We start from the raw sequence: 17,949 nt of genomic DNA on the forward strand, positions 1-17,949 counted from the left end.
TGCTCTGCCCCTCCGGGGCGTCGCCATGTTGCGACCAGAGCCACTCTAGCGCCTGGGGCAGAGGCCAAGGAGCCATCCCCAGCGCCCGAGCCATCCCCAGCGCCCGGGCCACCCCTGCTCCAATGGAGCCTTGGCTGCGGGAGGGGAAGAGAGAGACAGAGAGGAAGGAGGGGGGGGTGGGGAAGCAAATGGGCGCTTCTCCTATGTGCCCTGGCCGGGAATCGAACCCGGGTCCCCCGCATGCCAGGCTGACGCTCTACCGCTGAGCCAACCGGCCAGGGAAAATTAATTTTTACCCCTGAAAAGAAACATTATGAAACAGTACGTTCTAACATTTCTTTTCCTGCCCACCAAAAGAGAGTTTGAACACCAACGTTGTGAAGACCGCTGGTACAAAGGCTGTATTACTAGTATATTGGAGAACTGTCGGACACAGTCTCGGGATAATGCAAATGTGTGGCAACCAGAGGAATGGAGAGAAAGACAGAAAAGGAAAAGCATGGATAGAAAGAGGACAGATGGGCAGAGCTGTGTGAAAAAGAAACAGAGCAAAATGTTCACTGTGACATCTCAGTAGTGGACATATTTGTATTCAGTATCTGTATGTATTCTATCAATCTGTCTATGTGTTGGAAAGTGGTCACACTGCTATATTGCCAAATTATAGGAAAAATAAAGGGCACCGTGGATTGGTAACTATATAGGTAACAGAGCAAGAGAGGGAGATGCAAATCTGAATGCAGGGATTTGGGCGCAGATGAGGAGGAGGATGGTGACAATGACAGAAAGAGGAATGGGTGACATCAGGAGAAAAATGTTTAGTTCTAAATACTATGTTTATTTGAAGTATGAGTAGGACAATCAAAACAAAAGTCAATAGGAAATACAGAAATAGCATTTGGAATCAGGGACAATACTAGAGATTTAGATAAGGGACCCGACTACAGTAAACTAATAGTTAAAGCTTTGAAAATAAATACACTCTACACGGGAAACAGGAAACAGCAGAGAATTGAACTGAAACAATTAGTGGGCAGGAAAAGGATGGAGACCAGCAGAAGGGGCATGCCTAAGAAGACTAATACCACATTCACAAGCTTGGAGAAGTCAAATCCAAAGTGGTATATACCCTAGTTTACCTTTACAGTGGCTGACTTCACCATAAAGAACTTACTGTTGAAAGCCTTAGAAAAAAGGGAAATATGTTATAAAAATGATTTAAAAATTATTTCTTAATGTAATAAGTGTTGGAGGGGCTGTGGAGAAGAAGGAACCCTCCTGCACTGCTGGTGGGAATGTAACTGGTACAGCCACTGTGGAAAACAGTATGGAACTTCCTCAAAAAATTAAGAAACAGTTACCATATGACTACCTAGCAACCCCTTTTCTGTGCATCTACCTGGAAAAACTTTGAAAATACTTATTCATAAAGACATGCACCCCCATGTTCACTGCAGCATTATTCACAGTAGCAAATACATGGAAACAAAGTGTCTGTGGATACATGATTGGATAAAGATGTGGTACATATATACAATGGAATAGAGCCTTTGTATTTACATACATATTTTAAAATCAGCTTGTCAATTTCTTCAAAACAAATTTGTAGGATTTTGATTGGAATTATATTTAATATAGATGTCAATTGGGATAGAATGAACATCATTAATGATATTATGTCATCCAATCTATGAACATAGTATAGCTCTTCAATTATTTTAGGTCTTCATTTTTGCTCCAAGTTATGTAATTTAAAAAAAAAATCACTAGAAATAGAATTTTAAATAATTTAATTTTCCAATACAGGGAGTCCTTGGGTTACGACACCTTCGACATAAGACATTTTGAGTTTACAATACTCACTCCCATAAAAACTTTTAAAAATTGAGATGTGAGTGTTTTGGCTTACACTATTAGCATTGTACTTATGAACTATGTGGGCAAACTAGTTTGAATGTGCACAGCAGAATATGCAGTTAATGTGGCATATGAGGGAGGGAGCTGGCATCCCCCGTATGCTTACCTACGCCATTTTGGACTGTTAAAAGGGCAAGTGCACAAACTAGTGTTTTGTTTGAGTTAGGCTAGGATGTGTTTCGACTTACGCCAAAATTCAGGTTATGTCACTGTTATAGGAACGGAACTGTGTTGTAACCTGAGGACCCCCTGTAGTTTGTTCCTATGAAAATTTTTAATATTGCAATTATGCTGAACAAAATATGTGTAAATTGTTTATTTTTTTTTAAAGATTGAATTTAATCTATAGGGGGCTATCTGAACCTCATTCTAAGCCACTTTTTTTTTTTAGCTAAGATAATTAATTTCTGATGAGTGATAACAAAATTAATGCAAATTTTATTCACCTGCACCCCATATTCAAGAAGGCACAGCAAACAACTTTAGTTAGGGTAAATTCTATACTTACTTGTAAGACTATACCACCAAACACAATCTGTAATATATACAAGATAGACAAGCATTACTAACCAATAAAGAGAAATAATTTTACTACTAAGCAGTAAGAATTGTTTACAGGGTGGGGGGTTTACTAAAGAATTTCATCAGATTTCTAATGCTGCTCTAAATGGCTAAGGATCAGCCATAGAGACTAGCATATCTTCCTAGTGATACTGAATTAAATATATTTTTGAAGGCTCAGTAGGCATGATGAGGCTACTCTGGGGTTGAGAATGTACCTAACTTATTAAAACATTTATTTTGAATTTTTAAAGTTTGTCTTTAAAAATAAATGTAAAAAGGGGGACAAACTGATTTTTATGATGGAGGGGGACTTGACTTGGAGTGGTGAACACACAATGCACTATCAGATGATGTATTATACAATTGTCCACCTAAAACCTGTATAATTTTACTAACCAATGTCACCCCAATAAATTCAATAACACATTTAAAAAAAGATTTTTACAAAAGGGATTTAATTGTATAATCCTTAAAAAAAGAGAGAGAGAAATAAAATCTCTCCTAAAATCAGACACAGTGACATAATTACTAGCCAGCTGATTACAGCGTCCACCCAATGGCTGCGTGCGAATGCACACGATGGTTTGTTCGAGATTTCAGAAAACTCATTACCGAAGCAAGAAGAGCAAGAAGGGATTAGGAGAATAAGTATAGTACAAAAGGTTTCTGAATCCCTACCTCCATCCTCACAGTCTTCAGGGGCTTTGGCTTTCTTACAAAGACGCGGATCCAACCAGGTGGTTGTTTTGGTATTGTGGCTGTAGAATAAAGATTTCAATTAGAAAGGGTAAAATAAAGATGGAGAAAAACATATCAAAAGCAAAGATTAAAAGTGACTGAAAGGTGCATGATGTTAGAATATCTGTCTCCCCCTGGCTCCACTGGTCGGCCTCTGATTCAATAATCCCACTGTTATCAGTCTGTTACTTCAAAACTGCCTCAGAGGAGCAGTAATGCTGCAGGCACTCATTTGAGAAGGGAGATTCTAAAGGAGGGATAAGATGCCAACCCCAGAATAACAGACGCTTATTTAAACCGTCCAAATGTTTCAAAGGCTGAGCCAACCCCATACTGTGCATGATCTACCAGAAAAAGCTGTACTGAAAACCATGTTTGCTGTCTGGCTGGATGCCTTCCTCCTTCCCTTCGAAACACGCTATATTGCTTGAGTCCCTGTGATGTGTGGCCACCAGGCTGGGGGCTGGGAATATCGAGATGAATGACTGGAGAGAGCCTCTGGACTCACAGGGTTGTTTCGAACAAAATGATGGTAAGGTTAAAGAAAATAAAAAGTTTAACAGTGTCTGTTTCTGCAACGCCCAAGTAAAAATGACAGGTATCATTAAACTCAACTTGACGAAACTAAGTTCTCATCAGCATGGACCATATATTTGATAGAAAAAGAAAGGTGGAACGAAACATCTCCCCACAGATGTTTTCAAAGAGCAGTGTCTGTTTAATTTCATTTCAAGTCACAACCAGCTGGCTTCAGATCAGGTCACCATGCAGTAGATACTGATGCTAAAACAACTGGCACACCACACTGTGGGTAGACAGTGTTATAGTTGAGGAAGCTGAAATATGAGGATAGTAAAGAAAGCAAAATCATAGAAGAAAATATATATAGGAAGGTAATTAAGTGTGAAGTTATTATCAAATAGTATGAGAATAACAATGTGAACAAGTTATCTTTTCTTGGTGTGTTTATCATCAGATTAACTCACTAATCTACACGGGCCTTAGTCATGTTTTCTATGCCTTTTGACTCCTGAGCTACTCACAGGGCTAGCTAGGGAGCCCCTTCCTACACATCGCCGGGTAGGACACTACTGTGGTGGAAACACTCTCTGTATGCTGAATATGGACAATCTAAGGAGGAGAAATTGGGATTGTTTCTAGAAAGTCTGTTACCTATTCTGTCAGAGAGAGAATCTCCCCCAACTAAAACCAGTTGAATCAATTTTAGCAAAATGAGAAGAGTCAGGACTCCAAAGAGGCCTAGCAGCATGCAGATTGTTTTAAAAAAAAAAAAATCATGGACATATCTTACAAAACCAAACTCAAAACTGCTACTTCAGAAATGCTTAACTTTGGTTTCAATGATCCAAAAATTTCTACTGCTACATTAACAGATGTAGGCAATCCATGGGGATTTTACCCACTATTTCTCAAAGGAAAGAAATGCCCACAGGGGCTACACCCAAAACATGGCAGCTAGTAGCTAAAGACTATAGACCAGTATTATCTACTTATAGATGCATGATTTAACAGCAACCATAACTCAGACCAAACACATTAGCTATCGCAAACAAGAGAGCTTCATCTAGCAGCAAATCATATTCAGTTCTGGTCTGGATAGTAACCCCGTTAGACAATGGTTTGCAAATATTTTCTATTATCCCTTAGGTGTTTTTTTCACTCTGTTGACGGTTCCCCTTCACTGAACAGAGGTTTTTAAGTTTGATGTGATCCCACTTCTCTGTTTTGTCGCCTGTACTTTTGTTGCCAGACCCAAGCAGTCCTTGCCAAATTCAACATCATAAAGCTTTTGCCCTCTGTTTTCTTCTAGAAGTTTTATAGTATCAGATCTTATATTTAGGCCTTTAATCCATTTTAATTATGTTCACCTAGAAAGACATTTCTTGTATAAATTCCCCACCCCTATAATTTAGTAACTTACCCCTGTTTGCAGGGTAAAGTACTGTCAGATTCAAAGCCTCTTAATCTGTTTCTAAAGATACTCTAGCTACTTTTAGTGACTACACATCTTACTTGGGGGTTTAGTTCTAAAGTCAGCATGAAAGTCAAAATTACACTTGAAAAACTTCTGAAGTTGTCCACAGAGAAAGGTATATCTGATTTTATTTATTGTGTATAATCCTGGTCATTAATGTTTATATAACTGTATAACATAATAATTTACCACACATGGTAAAAAGAACACCAGGTACACACAATCTATGTCTTTTAAACACTAGAATCTCACTTGATACAGCAAGATGCTCATTCTATGCGACGGATGTGCAATTTGGGACCAATTAAGGAAACTCATTCAAATCTCCCACCCCTAATTTATTTCTGAGTACATGTTCTTTTGAGTGTAGTACTCAGCTCACAGCATTTTAATTATTATATTCTGTAACTTCACTACATTGATATTCTACCTCTGGGTAAATTAGTTTAAAGATGAGAATTACAGCTTCATGAGAATATAAAAATACTTCCTAATGAAACTTCGAATAAATTATTATATAATATTCTCAGGTGTAAGCAATATAAAATTTTAGGTTGACAGAATACATATGGATGGTATTCTACATATCTCTGTAAATATAAGCACATTAGTGGTGCTTTTTCATAAAATGGGTGTTTTTTTATGTGTGAATTTATACCAATTACTCTGAGGATCAATGATTTTTCCCCCTCCTATACTATTTAACTATGTTGCCTGAAAACATCAGACCCAAACTCGAGGGCTGAAAATATTTAGCTCAGGTAAGAAATATATCCGGCCTCATGTAATTCCCGAAATGCTTATTAAGCGGGACAGTATACCCAAAGTTAAAACAAGTAAAGCAAAACCCTCTTTATTCCTTACATTTTTCATTCTTAGTGATAAATCTGTTTTTCATCCTCTTGTTTTTATAAAACCAGAGGTCAGACACCCTATGCCTTTATCTAAGTCAAATAAAGACAAAATACCATCCAGGGAAAAAGTCAGATTAAGAATCAACTGTAATGTGGATGAAAAATATTTTTAAAGGAGGAAAAAAGACACGGAAGCCTTGAGAAATGAGGTGAAACATTTTTCAGATGAGCCTCGCGACGGCAGGGCACGTTGGGAGGACACACATGTGCTTACTCGATAAAGTAGATCATCCCCGTGTCAGTGTAGGCCATTTCCCAGTTTTTGGGCAGTGGTTCCAGATTCTCATCTCTCATCATGTAATTTCTGAAGTCCATGGAGCTACTGGTTTGGTTGTAACTCGGGACGGTCTTCATCCAGTCAGATAACTCAGAATGCCTCTCTCTGTTCTCTATTCAAAACAGAACAGCGTGAGAAGGAGGGAAACACATCCTCTTTTCAAACAGCCCTCTTCATCTCCAACAAAATGCCCAATATTTATTACAAATTTCCTTGTCTTTAGTGTCCATATTCTGCTATAATTTTTGAAAAAAAAACAAACATACTGGATTTTTTTTCTTTCACCAAGTGACATTAACCCTGTATAGCATCCCAGATGCTAGCCTGGGAAAGAAACAAGAAACGACTCTAGAATCAATTCAGTAGACGCTGAACTTACATCAATCTATAGATTACTAACAACAACAGCCTTAGCAGCACTTACATAGTCCTTGAGTGTATCAGGCTCCATTTTAAGCACTTTAAATGTTAATTCATAACCCTTGCTTAACCCTCTAAGTATTTATTGTTCCTATTCCCCTTTTATAGAGCAGAAACTAAGGCACAGCAAGATGAAGTTAACGTGGTCACAGCCACACAGCTAATAAACAGCAAAGCCAGGGTGCCAACCCACGTGGTCTATGCTCTTAACTGCAGTACCGTGCTGCCCCGTATACAGTTAACCTAGGCCTTTCAAATAACGCCGATTAAAAAAAATTATACTCCATATTTCCTGTTGTTAAAGATCATTCTGTTGGTGATATTAAAATGCTTTTAGAGTCCTGAAGTTCATAAGGTACCAAATTTCAGAATACTGAAATTTGGGGACTGTCTAGAGCAGCGGTTCTCAACCTGTGGGTCGCGACCCCGGTGGGGTCCCCTAAAACCATCGGAAAATACATAATGCATATCAGGTATTTACATTCCGAATCATAACTGTAGCAAAATTACAGTTATGAAGTAGCCCCCAAAATTATTTTTTGGTTTGGGGTCACCGCAACATGAGGAACTGTATTGCGGGGTCACGGCATTAGAAAGGTTGAGTACCACTGAGCTAGAGAGTGCACAATTCATGCACTTGAAGCTCGTTTCTAGAACTTAAAGGATAACACAACTGTAGTAACTCCCGACTGCAATCAGTGCCTCAGAGACTCTTAGAGGAGGCCTCAGATACATTCTCCTGCATTCCTTATCTTTATAGTACTTACACCCATCCATCCCTTATCCAACCAAGCTCTATAATCCTTTAATCCTTCAACTTACCCCCTTTCTCCGTCCCTCACTCCCATCCCTGCCCCAGCCCTGTCCCGCTTCCCTACCTACTCAAGAACATGAGTTCCCACACTGGGACAAGTTCACGGTCTCTCATCCCAGTCTTAAGCATTTAAAAATGTTAACAGACTTAAATTTTGTGGGTAAGCAAAGCTGGCACCAACATCAAGAGGCTCTACGATAGGATGGTTTTCCTTCACAACCCCTAAAAAATGGGATGCAAATTTACCTAAAACTTTTTAGACTTGTTTTTACCCAAACACACTGAAGTAACACATTAAACATCAAACATATCATGTGGCATAACAATGTGAGATGACTAGAATATGGGACTCACTCTTGAGGGAGATGCAAGGGATGACTGTAGTCAAACAATAAATACAGAATATATAGTAAATTTTAATGATGGATAAAGGAAAATATCAAGACGGGAACGGGTTCTCCAAGTCTGGGGATGTGATCAAAGTCATTTAGTTACAGGGTACTAGTAAAATACACTGCTCACAAAAATTAGGGCATATTTCAAAATGAATATGAAGCGATAAGAGCATTTGATTTTTTTTTTTTATTACAGAGACAGAGAGAGAGTCAGAGAGAGGAATAGATAGGGACAGACAGACAGGAACGGAGAGAGATGAGAAGCATCAATCATCAGTTTTTTGTTGCGAGACCGTAGTTGTCCACTGATTGCTTTTTCATATGTGCCTTGACCATAGGCCTTCAGCAGACTGAGTAACCCCTTGCTCGAGCCAGCGACCTTGGGTCCAAGCTGGTGAGCCTTGCTCAAACCAGATGGGCCCGTGCTCAAGCTGGCGACCTCAGGGTCTCGAACCTGGGTCCTCCACATCCCAGTCCGACGCTCTATCCACTGTGCCACCGCCTGGTCAGGCTGATTTTTTTTTTATTATTAAACAAGAACATCAGAAAAGCAAACGACAAGTCAAAGAAAGTTGTTCTGTTATGCAAATGAGATGCAAACCCAACTGTTATTTCATTGGTGAAAATGCACTATACAAAAGGCTGAAAGTACTGGAGTATCTGCATGTTCCCTGATCCCCTAATTTTTGGGAGCAGTATATGTATTTTTAGTTCCTACTTTGTGCCAGGCATTGTTTATGGTACAAGGGATAAAACAATGAATAAAACAAGCAAAAATTCCAACCCTTATGAAGCTTCTTTGTAGTATTTGGAATGGAATTATTACCATACCCAGCACTGAAATGAGTTCTGCTGTGTTTCTGTGGTGTCTTCCTCAGACTCTCAATGACTAACCTAAGTCTCCCAGGCACAGATGTAGGGGTGCTCGAAGGAAGAAGATTCTCCAACAGTATATGTCTCGGGGTGTTGCATTTAATGAAAAATATGAGAGTTGCATTTCAAAATTTTCTTTGAGTGATTCTGAATTTAAAGTCAAAGTAGTGCTAACAAACCTAATAACCTGATAATGTGTACTAGCGTATTTCAAAATCTTCATACTTTGTTTTAGTTGAAGGTTGTCTTATTTATTTATTTATTTATTTATTTATTTATTTATTTATTTATTTATTTTTACTGTATTTTACTGAAGTGAGAAGCAGGGAGGCAGAGGGACAGACTCCTGCATGCGCCCGACCAGGATCCACCCAGCATGCCCATCAGGGACTGATGCTCTGCCCATCTGGGGCGTCACTCTATTACAACGGGAGCCATTCTAGCATCTGAGGTGGAGGCCCTGGAGCCATCCTTAGTGCCCGGGCCAACTTTGCTCCAATGGAGCTTTGGCTGTGGGAGGGGAAGAATCAGACAGAGAGAAAGGAGAAGGGGTAAGGATGGAGAAGTAGATGGTCGCTTCTCCTGTGTGCCCTGGCTGGAAATTGAACCCGGGACTTCCACACCCTGGGCCAACACTCTACCACTAAGCCAACTGGCCAGGGCCAAGGTTGTCTCTTATAACATCTACATTTTGTCCACATCTTATAAAGCAGGACATAGGCCAACAACACTTCCATATTCTAGCATCAAAAATGAATCTTAAATCTTTTAAGTAGGAGGGTAGCGTCATCTTACATGATTACTGATGACAGCTTATTACTGATTTATCAAAATGGCCACTTGGGGCAACTCACTTCAACTTACGAGATGATCACCAATGACACATTTTGTTCCGCAAAACCTTCACCAGAAAGTATTAGAATCCCATCACTTACTCTCTGTATGCTTGGTGAAAAATGTTACTACTTCCAATTCCATGTCAAGTAAGAGTCAACCTGGAAGGTCACTTAGATGCTGTCCATTTATTTACAAACCTGCATTTCCAGTGCCGTTAACAGCTTCCTTGTCTTCCTCTTCCTCCTCTTCAGGAAGAGAGCTGTCCATTCTTTCCATCTTGCTGACAGATGTTGTGCGTTTTCTTTGGGATTCTGTGTCAAACTCATTATCAAAGAGGACCTGATCGACAGGATCGGGCTGGAAAGGGCTGGGCTCTGCTGGAGGCTTGGGAGTCCCATAGAAATTTCCTGGGGTGAACAAAACAAACAGTAGCTCTAAATACCAATGTTGACTTGAGAATCAGAACAATACGATCTAGTGTCTGTCTCTGCCCTGTTATCTGTTATACCAGAGTTTTTTAATAACCTACCAAAAGGAGGTGAAAACACTTCTTGGAAGAGAAGGGGGCAGAAAGAGCAAAAATAACTAATTTCCAAGTGCCCCTCATCATGTATTTTCTAACATTTTAACACTATTTGTACTAAAGCCAGGATATCCAGGACTTTATGTGGATAGCTTATTTATTCTAACAGATCCGCCTTTTTTGCATAGCTTCCAGAAAAGGGACGACTTTGTGACTTTAAGTGCATTACTGCTCTCGTGTGAGCCTCACTGGCATACAAGTGGAAGGAAGGGGGAAACAAACTCCAGTAATTTCATTCTGAGTGTAACATAACCAACTCTGTTATGAAAGGAGGAAATCTGTGGGCAAAGGATAAAGCTAAGAACCAACCAGGCTGTGTTGAAATGTAGGCTATTTATGTAAGTGATTTCTGAAAAGTTTTCCTGAGATTCTCATTATATCACTTTATCTGACAATTTGTTGGACAAATAGAGACTTTATTAGCATAATTCAATATTGGCTTACTCTCAGGAAAGAAAGGAATGCTTTAATATGGTAAGTCTTGAGGATCAGTAATTTTCGCAGTTAAAATAAATGTTCCAGAATAGAATGAAAACAATTGAGTGTCGTCTCCATTTGTCACGGAGCTCTCATTAGGCAGCCAGATACAATGGGAAAGTGCTCAGTAGATCTAGCTACGGTAACAGTGTGTGGCTCCTGCTTGTTTTGACCTGCTATCAATCACTACGCTTATGTTACAGAAAGATAAATATGATTATGGAGTAAAACGCTTAAGACCTTTTATTTTTTAAATCACATTTTTCTAATCAAGTTCCTTGGCTCCTAAGGAGGTAATTAAGGTGCTCATTCTCATAAGGTAAATTAATGGGGCAAGGAATAGATTATTTTTCCTGACTGAAAAAAGCATGGGTTGTTGATCATAACATTGAGGCAAATCTACAAATAACATAGTTTACCTTAGGCCGGGCATGCTTTGAAGGGAAAAGTATTAAAATGAATCTTTTGGAAATCTGACTTAAGGCGGTATTGTTATTAAAATACTCAAGACAAAACGGTGGAATCAAACTAAAAAGCTTTTCAACTATATCTTGCCTCCCCCACACTCCACTACTCCTTTGCTTTCAAATCCATGTTTGAAATGGAGATACTCCTGTCAGGAAGACGGATGCAAAGGTTCGTAAAACAGACTAAGCGGATCTCAGCAAACTTTCTGACCCGGAAGTAAAGCAAGTAACTGATGAAAAAGCCAGTTCGCACTTCTCTAGAGCAAAGGGCAGAGAAATGCCCCAAATCAAGGTTTGGCTGGGGGAAAGGATGCTCTAGGTATTTTGCGTTATATTCAATACTCACACTACCGTGGAATTTGGATGTCAAAAATCAAAAGTCCAGTTTTTCTAAGGATGATATTTTTATAGAAACACATTTTATTCCTAGTAATTCCTAGTGTGTATTCCTAGTAATTATTAACTAGTTCTAGGAAGTTCAACTTTTTTTTGAGGGTGAAAATTTTAAAAATTCAGGATATTGTGATTGGTATCCATAATCATTGATAAGATTTTAGGAATTCTTAATAAATTCTTGCAGTTTCCTCATTTAAAAAAATTATTGGTTTTAATAAGCATTGCTTATAAGTGAATAAGGTCCTTTATTTTTTTCTGGAGTTGTTGGTAAATATTAAGATTGCAATTGTCATCTTGCTGTATTGGCCAAGAGTTTGCTTAAAGGCTTTAATCACTGTAAAAAAAAAAATAGAAGACTGGATAAAGAAGATGTGGCACATATACACCATGGTATACTATTCAGCCATAAGAAATGATGACATCAGATCACTTACAACAAAATGGTGGGATCTTGATAACATTATACGGAGTGAAATAAGTAAATCAGAAAAAAACAAGAACTGCAGGATTCCACACATTGGTGGGACATAAAAACGAGACTAAGAGACATGGACAAGAGTGTGGTGGTTATGGGGGGCAGAAGGAGGGAAGGAGGGAAGGAGGGAAAGGGGGAGGGGGGGAGAAGGAGGGGCACAAAGAAAACTAGATAGAAGGTGACAGAGGACAATCTGACTTTGGGTGATGGGTATGCAACAGAATTGAATGACAAGATAACCTGGACATGTTTTCTTTGAATATATGGACCTTGATTTATTGATGTCACCCCATTAAAATTAATAAAAATTTATTAAAAAAAAAAGATTGCAGATTACAGTAAGGTATAAAATGAGAAAGTTTGTGAGCCCTGACTGTATAGTAACAGAAAAATTTTTTCATCCTTTTGAAGGTGTTTTGAAGATTTTCATTTTTCTCTTTTTTTTTTTCTTTTCTGAAAGTGTTTTCATTTGTACAATAGAACTACCATAGATACTAGTAACGCCCTAAATTCCTGTCTGTCCTTCCCACTCTCTCCCTCTGAGTTACCCTGAAGTTAGTATGTATTCATAGAGGACATATGCATAAGCTTACATAATGTATAAATACACTACTGTTCATAAAACATCATTAAGTGTTCTTTTACTATTTCCATATCTTGTTTTTAAACAGTATACTGTATGTGTCCATCTGCAACCATTTTTTATACTATTCTATTTCTAAGACTTATTCCTGTTGACACGTAGATTCTGGTTCATTTAACTGCTGAAGAATAGTCTATTTTCATGAACAAGTAAAAATGTATTTTACTCATTCCCCTATTAGAAGAGAGTTGTTTCCATCTTCTCGCTGTTTTAAATACTGCCTTAGCGACAACTCTGGTACTGTCCATACATGCACACAGACGAGGGCTTCCCTAGAGCAGGCATCCGAGAGGGGACCGCTGGGTCACACTGTGTGCATCTCTGAATTTACAAGCTATTGTCAAGATGTTCTCCAAAGGGATGGTATCATTTGATACTCTCACCAGCTGTGCATGGGAGTTTCCATTTCCCTCAATTATCAGACTTCAAAATTCCTGTCACTGTGATGGATGTGAAATGGCGTGTGATTGTTATTTCAATTTGCATTTTCTCTGACTTGAGCACACGGTCATTAATATCACACAGTATGCCTCTTTATCATATACCTAATTTGTTCTTATCCTTCACTAAAGAAAAAGTAGGAGAATATCTTTGTGACCTAAGGGCAGAGAAAGACTTCGCAGACAAAACTTCCAAAGTGCAGATCATAAGGAAAACAGTGATAAAGCTGATAGATGAAAATTAAGGGTTTCTGTTTACTGAAGAAACACAGGACAAGGTGATTAGGTGAAAGAATGAGAGAAAATATCTATACCCGATAAGGGGTTAATACCTAAATAGGTATCTAAATGACTAAAAAATGTCTGCAAACTGAAGTGACTGAGATGCCATTTAAGAAAAAACAAAACAAAACAGACAAATAGACCATTTGCAGAAGTCCAAAAACCTAACAAGGTGCTCAAACTCCCTGTCTTCCAGAGAAACTAAAATTTAAATGAGATGCCACTTCTACAGCCATCAAACTGGCAAAATTACAAAGCTGGATAATGCCAAGTGGTGTTGAGAATGCACAGTCATTACTACGGCTGCGACAGGAAGCAAAGCCTCCTGCCCTGCTGGTGGGGACCGAGTAGGCAGAGCTAGCTATCTGAAAGTACTTCATCAGATGGGTATACAACCCAACAGTTCTATGCTTTGGGTATAGACTGCACAGACACATGGGAGAATGTGTGCTGTAACTTTCTTGGTGGTGGTGGGTACGGGAGGCAATCTGGAAGTCCATCACTAGGAGAGTGGTTAAGTAAGATGCAGTGGCTTCATTATAAAATACTGTGCAGCAGTTAAAAAGCAATGAGGTACATGCAAGTATAGTATAGCAACATGCGAATACAGCGTAGCCACATGGATGAACTAAAAACAAAGTAGTAAGTGAAAACAGTTAAAACTGAATGAAATCTAGAACACAGACCAGATGTAAATAGTAAATACACGCACATGACACACATTTTTCAAGAACACATGCAAACAAAAGCATGCATATGAAACACATCGGGATGGCTGCCATTAAGAGGGAGGCAGAAGAGAGTGGGCTATTTGCATAAAGTAAAAAATAAGTAGCTGTCATTTCCTCTGAAAAATCTTCACTGGCCACCTTATGTAAATAAGATATTCCTATTATTTTTCTTGAATCTCATTTTTTGGTTTCCCTCATATCATCTCAATTTATAGTTACCCTGTTTGTTGTGACTGCCTTCCCCACAAGGATACAGGATTTACTAAGGCAGTATCATCTCAATATTGTTCATCACAGTATCTCCGGACCCTCTGATAATGTTGGGCACATAGAGGTACTTACACATAGGTTGAATGAATGAAAAAAGGAATGAATGAATGAATTTGTTGGAGCTAAGTCCACAAAGGGTAGTTGGCTTGAACTTAGCAGGCAAAAAAAATCACTGAAGATTCTGAAGAGGAGAGAGACATGCCCAGAGCTGTGCTTGAGAGGGCAGCAGGGGACCAATGGGCAGGACAGAGTGTAGAGAGAGAGAAGAAATGGAAACAATGGTACCAACTCAACAGCCGAGACGTGAGCTAGTTCAGTGGGCCTACCAGGAGGTGATGAGGCGAGAAGAGGGGCACTGAGAGGCTGTGACACAGGAAGAAGTAACTAGATTTGGTAACAGAGTGGACGGGAACTGTGAGAAAAAGGAAGTAAGTGACCACTCCAGCATTTTGAACTCGTGCTGCGACTAAAGAGAGAAATTATGCAGACTTACTCTTTCAGACAGAACACATACACATATTTGGATATGTTGAAATCAAGCTGAGGTATGTATTGAACCTCATCTCTAGGCAGTGAAGATAACATTGAGTAAGAAAGACATGATGTGAGCCTTCCCTGAGCGTGTGAAAAAAGACAATTACAGTAGCATGATGAAGCAATGCTATGAGCATGGACCTTGCCAGGGAAGAGTGTTAAATAAGGGGAACAAAAGGATCTAACAGAATCATTTAAAAACTGGACTTGATCTTAAATCTGTACGTTCTAGAATCAAGTAGGTCAAGAGACTGAAAAGGAAACCAATTACTCTGTGTTGATGTCCCCCTCAATCTATATTCTTTTCTCCAAGCTAGCTAAGGTATAGATTTTTTAAAATGTTCAGTATTTGAATTCTCAATTACAAATAGAAAACAATCTACAAATACTTGCTGAGTTCATATAATGAATGGGAATTACTACAAAATATGCAAATTAGCTAATTTGAATAATTCCAGCATATTGTTCATAATCAACTTCATAATACAATGTAATTCTTTTGCTTACTGTTTAATCCTATTTTAACTAGTAAATTACAAATGTCTTGATTAAAAGAAAAAATTTCTCCAAAACCGAGAGAAAAAACTTTTTTGTCAAATTGAGTATTTTACTGATCAAATTCCCTCTGAAATAATTCTGGTCATTCTGATAGTTTCCTGGGTTGCGATTGTCAACATTTGGGGACATACCATCATACGTTCCACTTTCTAATAATGCTCCACTCTCCTCCAGGGCTTTGAACTGTTCAACAGAAATGAAATTATAGTCCACCCCTGGTACTTCCCCATCCCTGGGGGCCCTTGTGGTGCCTAAGGAAAGAAAACAAGAAAAAAAAATAGGTTGTAAAGTGCTTTTAGACTTAAAAAATATCACAAATAATAGAACACACAGTCCATAGAGAACACCGGGGACAAACTGACCATTGAATACACTGTACCTACTAGAATGAGGATCAGAAAATTTGAGGCGAGTTAACATTCCTCAGTGAAAGCAGAACAATAAATGTAGGATGAGTCAACATATTTCAATAAAATCTAGAGATAGCTGTGAAATTCAAAGCTACAAAACCCACACAATTTTAGTGTCAAAAAGATCTTAACTTTCCAAGGCACAACAGTTCATTCTCCTTTTAAACTTCAATGATCATTACTTAAAATGATCCACCAATGATAGACTTTATTTTTATATAGCTATCTTAGGTCTTTTTTTTCTTCCAGAAAGAAAAGAAACCAACATTGTACTTACTAGAGGCCTGAAGGACAATTAAAAGAGAAAAGAAAAGTGTAATTCTTTTAATGAATCTTATTTTTAAAACTTGGACAAATATTAATCTTGAAAGTATTTTAGACAAACGAATAAAAAGCCTTTCAATATTCACATATTGCTTCTTAGCCATTATTCTCTTCAAGTAATTTGTAAGAATTAAGCAGTAAGTAAACTGTTTAATGAAATTCAGCAACAGAGCACTAAATCTCTATCTACTAAGAGATTCAGGCTCAAGTACAATTGACCCTTGAACAGCGTGGGGATTAGAGGCACCGACCCCGGATACACAGTTGAAAATCTGCGTATAACTTTTCACTCCCCCAAAACTTAACTACAGCCATCCTTCAGTATCCTGGGGGTTGGTTGCAGCACACCTTGTGGACACCCAAGTCAATGGATACTCAAGTTCCTTATATAAAATGTTGTAAAACAATGCATATAGTCAGCCCTCCACATCTCTAAACTCCCAACTGCAGATCAAAGATACTGTTTTTAATTCACGGTTGGTTAAATCCCAACACAAAACCTGGGGATATGGATGGCTGACTGTATATTTACTGGAAAAAAATCTGCACATAAGTGGGTCTGTGCAGTTCAAGCCTGTGTTGTTCAAAAGTCAACTGTAAAAATCTTTCATTCAGACCAAGAAATCCAGATTTCTCCCTTTTAATTTTACTGAACAAGAATCGATACTTTTAGCCTGACCAGGCGATGGCGCAGTGGATAGAGCATCGGACTGGGATGTGGAAGGACTCAGGTTCGAGACCCCGAGGTTGCCAGCTTGAGCGCGGGCTCATCTGGTTTGAGCAAAGCTCACCAGCTTGGACCCAAGGTCACTGCTCGAGCAAGGGGTTACTCAGTCTGCTGAAGGCCCCCAGTCAAGGCACATATGAGAAAGCAATCAATGAACAACTAAGGTGCCGCAATGAAAAACTGATGATTGATGCTTCTCATCTCTCTCCGTTCCCGTCTGTCCCTATCTATCCCTCTCTCGGACTCTTTCTCTCTGTTAAAAAAAAAAAATTGATACTTTTATGAAACATTAAAAAATGTTGTTTCAAGTGCTAAAGAATATGAAAAAGAGATACAGGTATTTAACCCGGAAATAGAGCTGGGATGTTGCAGCAAGTCTCGTGCAAGGGGCCTCCCTAAATCTGCCCCGTTCATGGAGGGCGCTCCAAGCCAGAAACCTGGTCATCACTTTGGGGTCTGCCTCCCCATCCAGTCACCAAATCTGGCTGATTCCATCTCCAAACGTCTCTGGGGTTTATATACTTTTCTTCATTCCCACACTCACCCAATTCATATCATTATCTAGGTGTAGTCTGTATTGTTGGTCCCGTGCATCAACCCTGTCTTCTCCCTGGCTATATTCCTTACCCAAACTGCTGTCAGTGACTTTCCTAAAATAATAATCTAAGAAAAAACTCTAAAACCATCCAGTTTCCATGAACCTCAGCATAAAACCCAGACTCTATCTTCCCAGTTTCACTCTTGCCGCACTCCTTCCACATTGAAGGCGTTAGCTTGATAGATTGTTTTCCAATTATTTTAATGCTCCTTGCACGCACTTACCTCCAAGGCCTTTGACCAAGCCGTTCTCTTCCCTGGAAGACGTCCTATTCCCTTTCCCCCCCTTA

The 17,949-nt window shown here is 38.9% G+C and overlaps 1 protein-coding gene across 4 annotated transcripts in view; it reads right to left on the reverse strand.

The window, feature by feature from the left end:
• MAGI3 (membrane associated guanylate kinase, WW and PDZ domain containing 3) overlaps positions 1-17,949 on the reverse strand; it is a 215,580-nt gene that overhangs the window by 53,174 nt on the left and 144,457 nt on the right. For 2 of the 4 annotated variants that reach the window (XM_066352788.1, XM_066352791.1), the window contains exons 3-7: positions 15,733-15,852; positions 9,943-10,152; positions 6,344-6,518; positions 3,160-3,239; positions 2,426-2,452 (exon numbers count right to left, since the gene is read on the reverse strand). In XM_066352788.1, coding sequence (XP_066208885.1) covers positions 2,426-2,452; positions 3,160-3,239; positions 6,344-6,518; positions 9,943-10,152; positions 15,733-15,852 — 612 coding nt within the window. The remainder of the gene's footprint in view (positions 1-2,425; positions 2,453-3,159; positions 3,240-6,343; positions 6,519-9,942; positions 10,153-15,732; positions 15,853-17,949) is intronic. The other 2 variants (XM_066352789.1, XM_066352792.1) reach the window with 1 other exon arrangement.

Source organism: Saccopteryx leptura, chromosome 11 (genome assembly GCF_036850995.1).
Source record: "Saccopteryx leptura isolate mSacLep1 chromosome 11, mSacLep1_pri_phased_curated, whole genome shotgun sequence".
Taxonomy (NCBI): domain Eukaryota; kingdom Metazoa; phylum Chordata; class Mammalia; order Chiroptera; family Emballonuridae; genus Saccopteryx; species Saccopteryx leptura.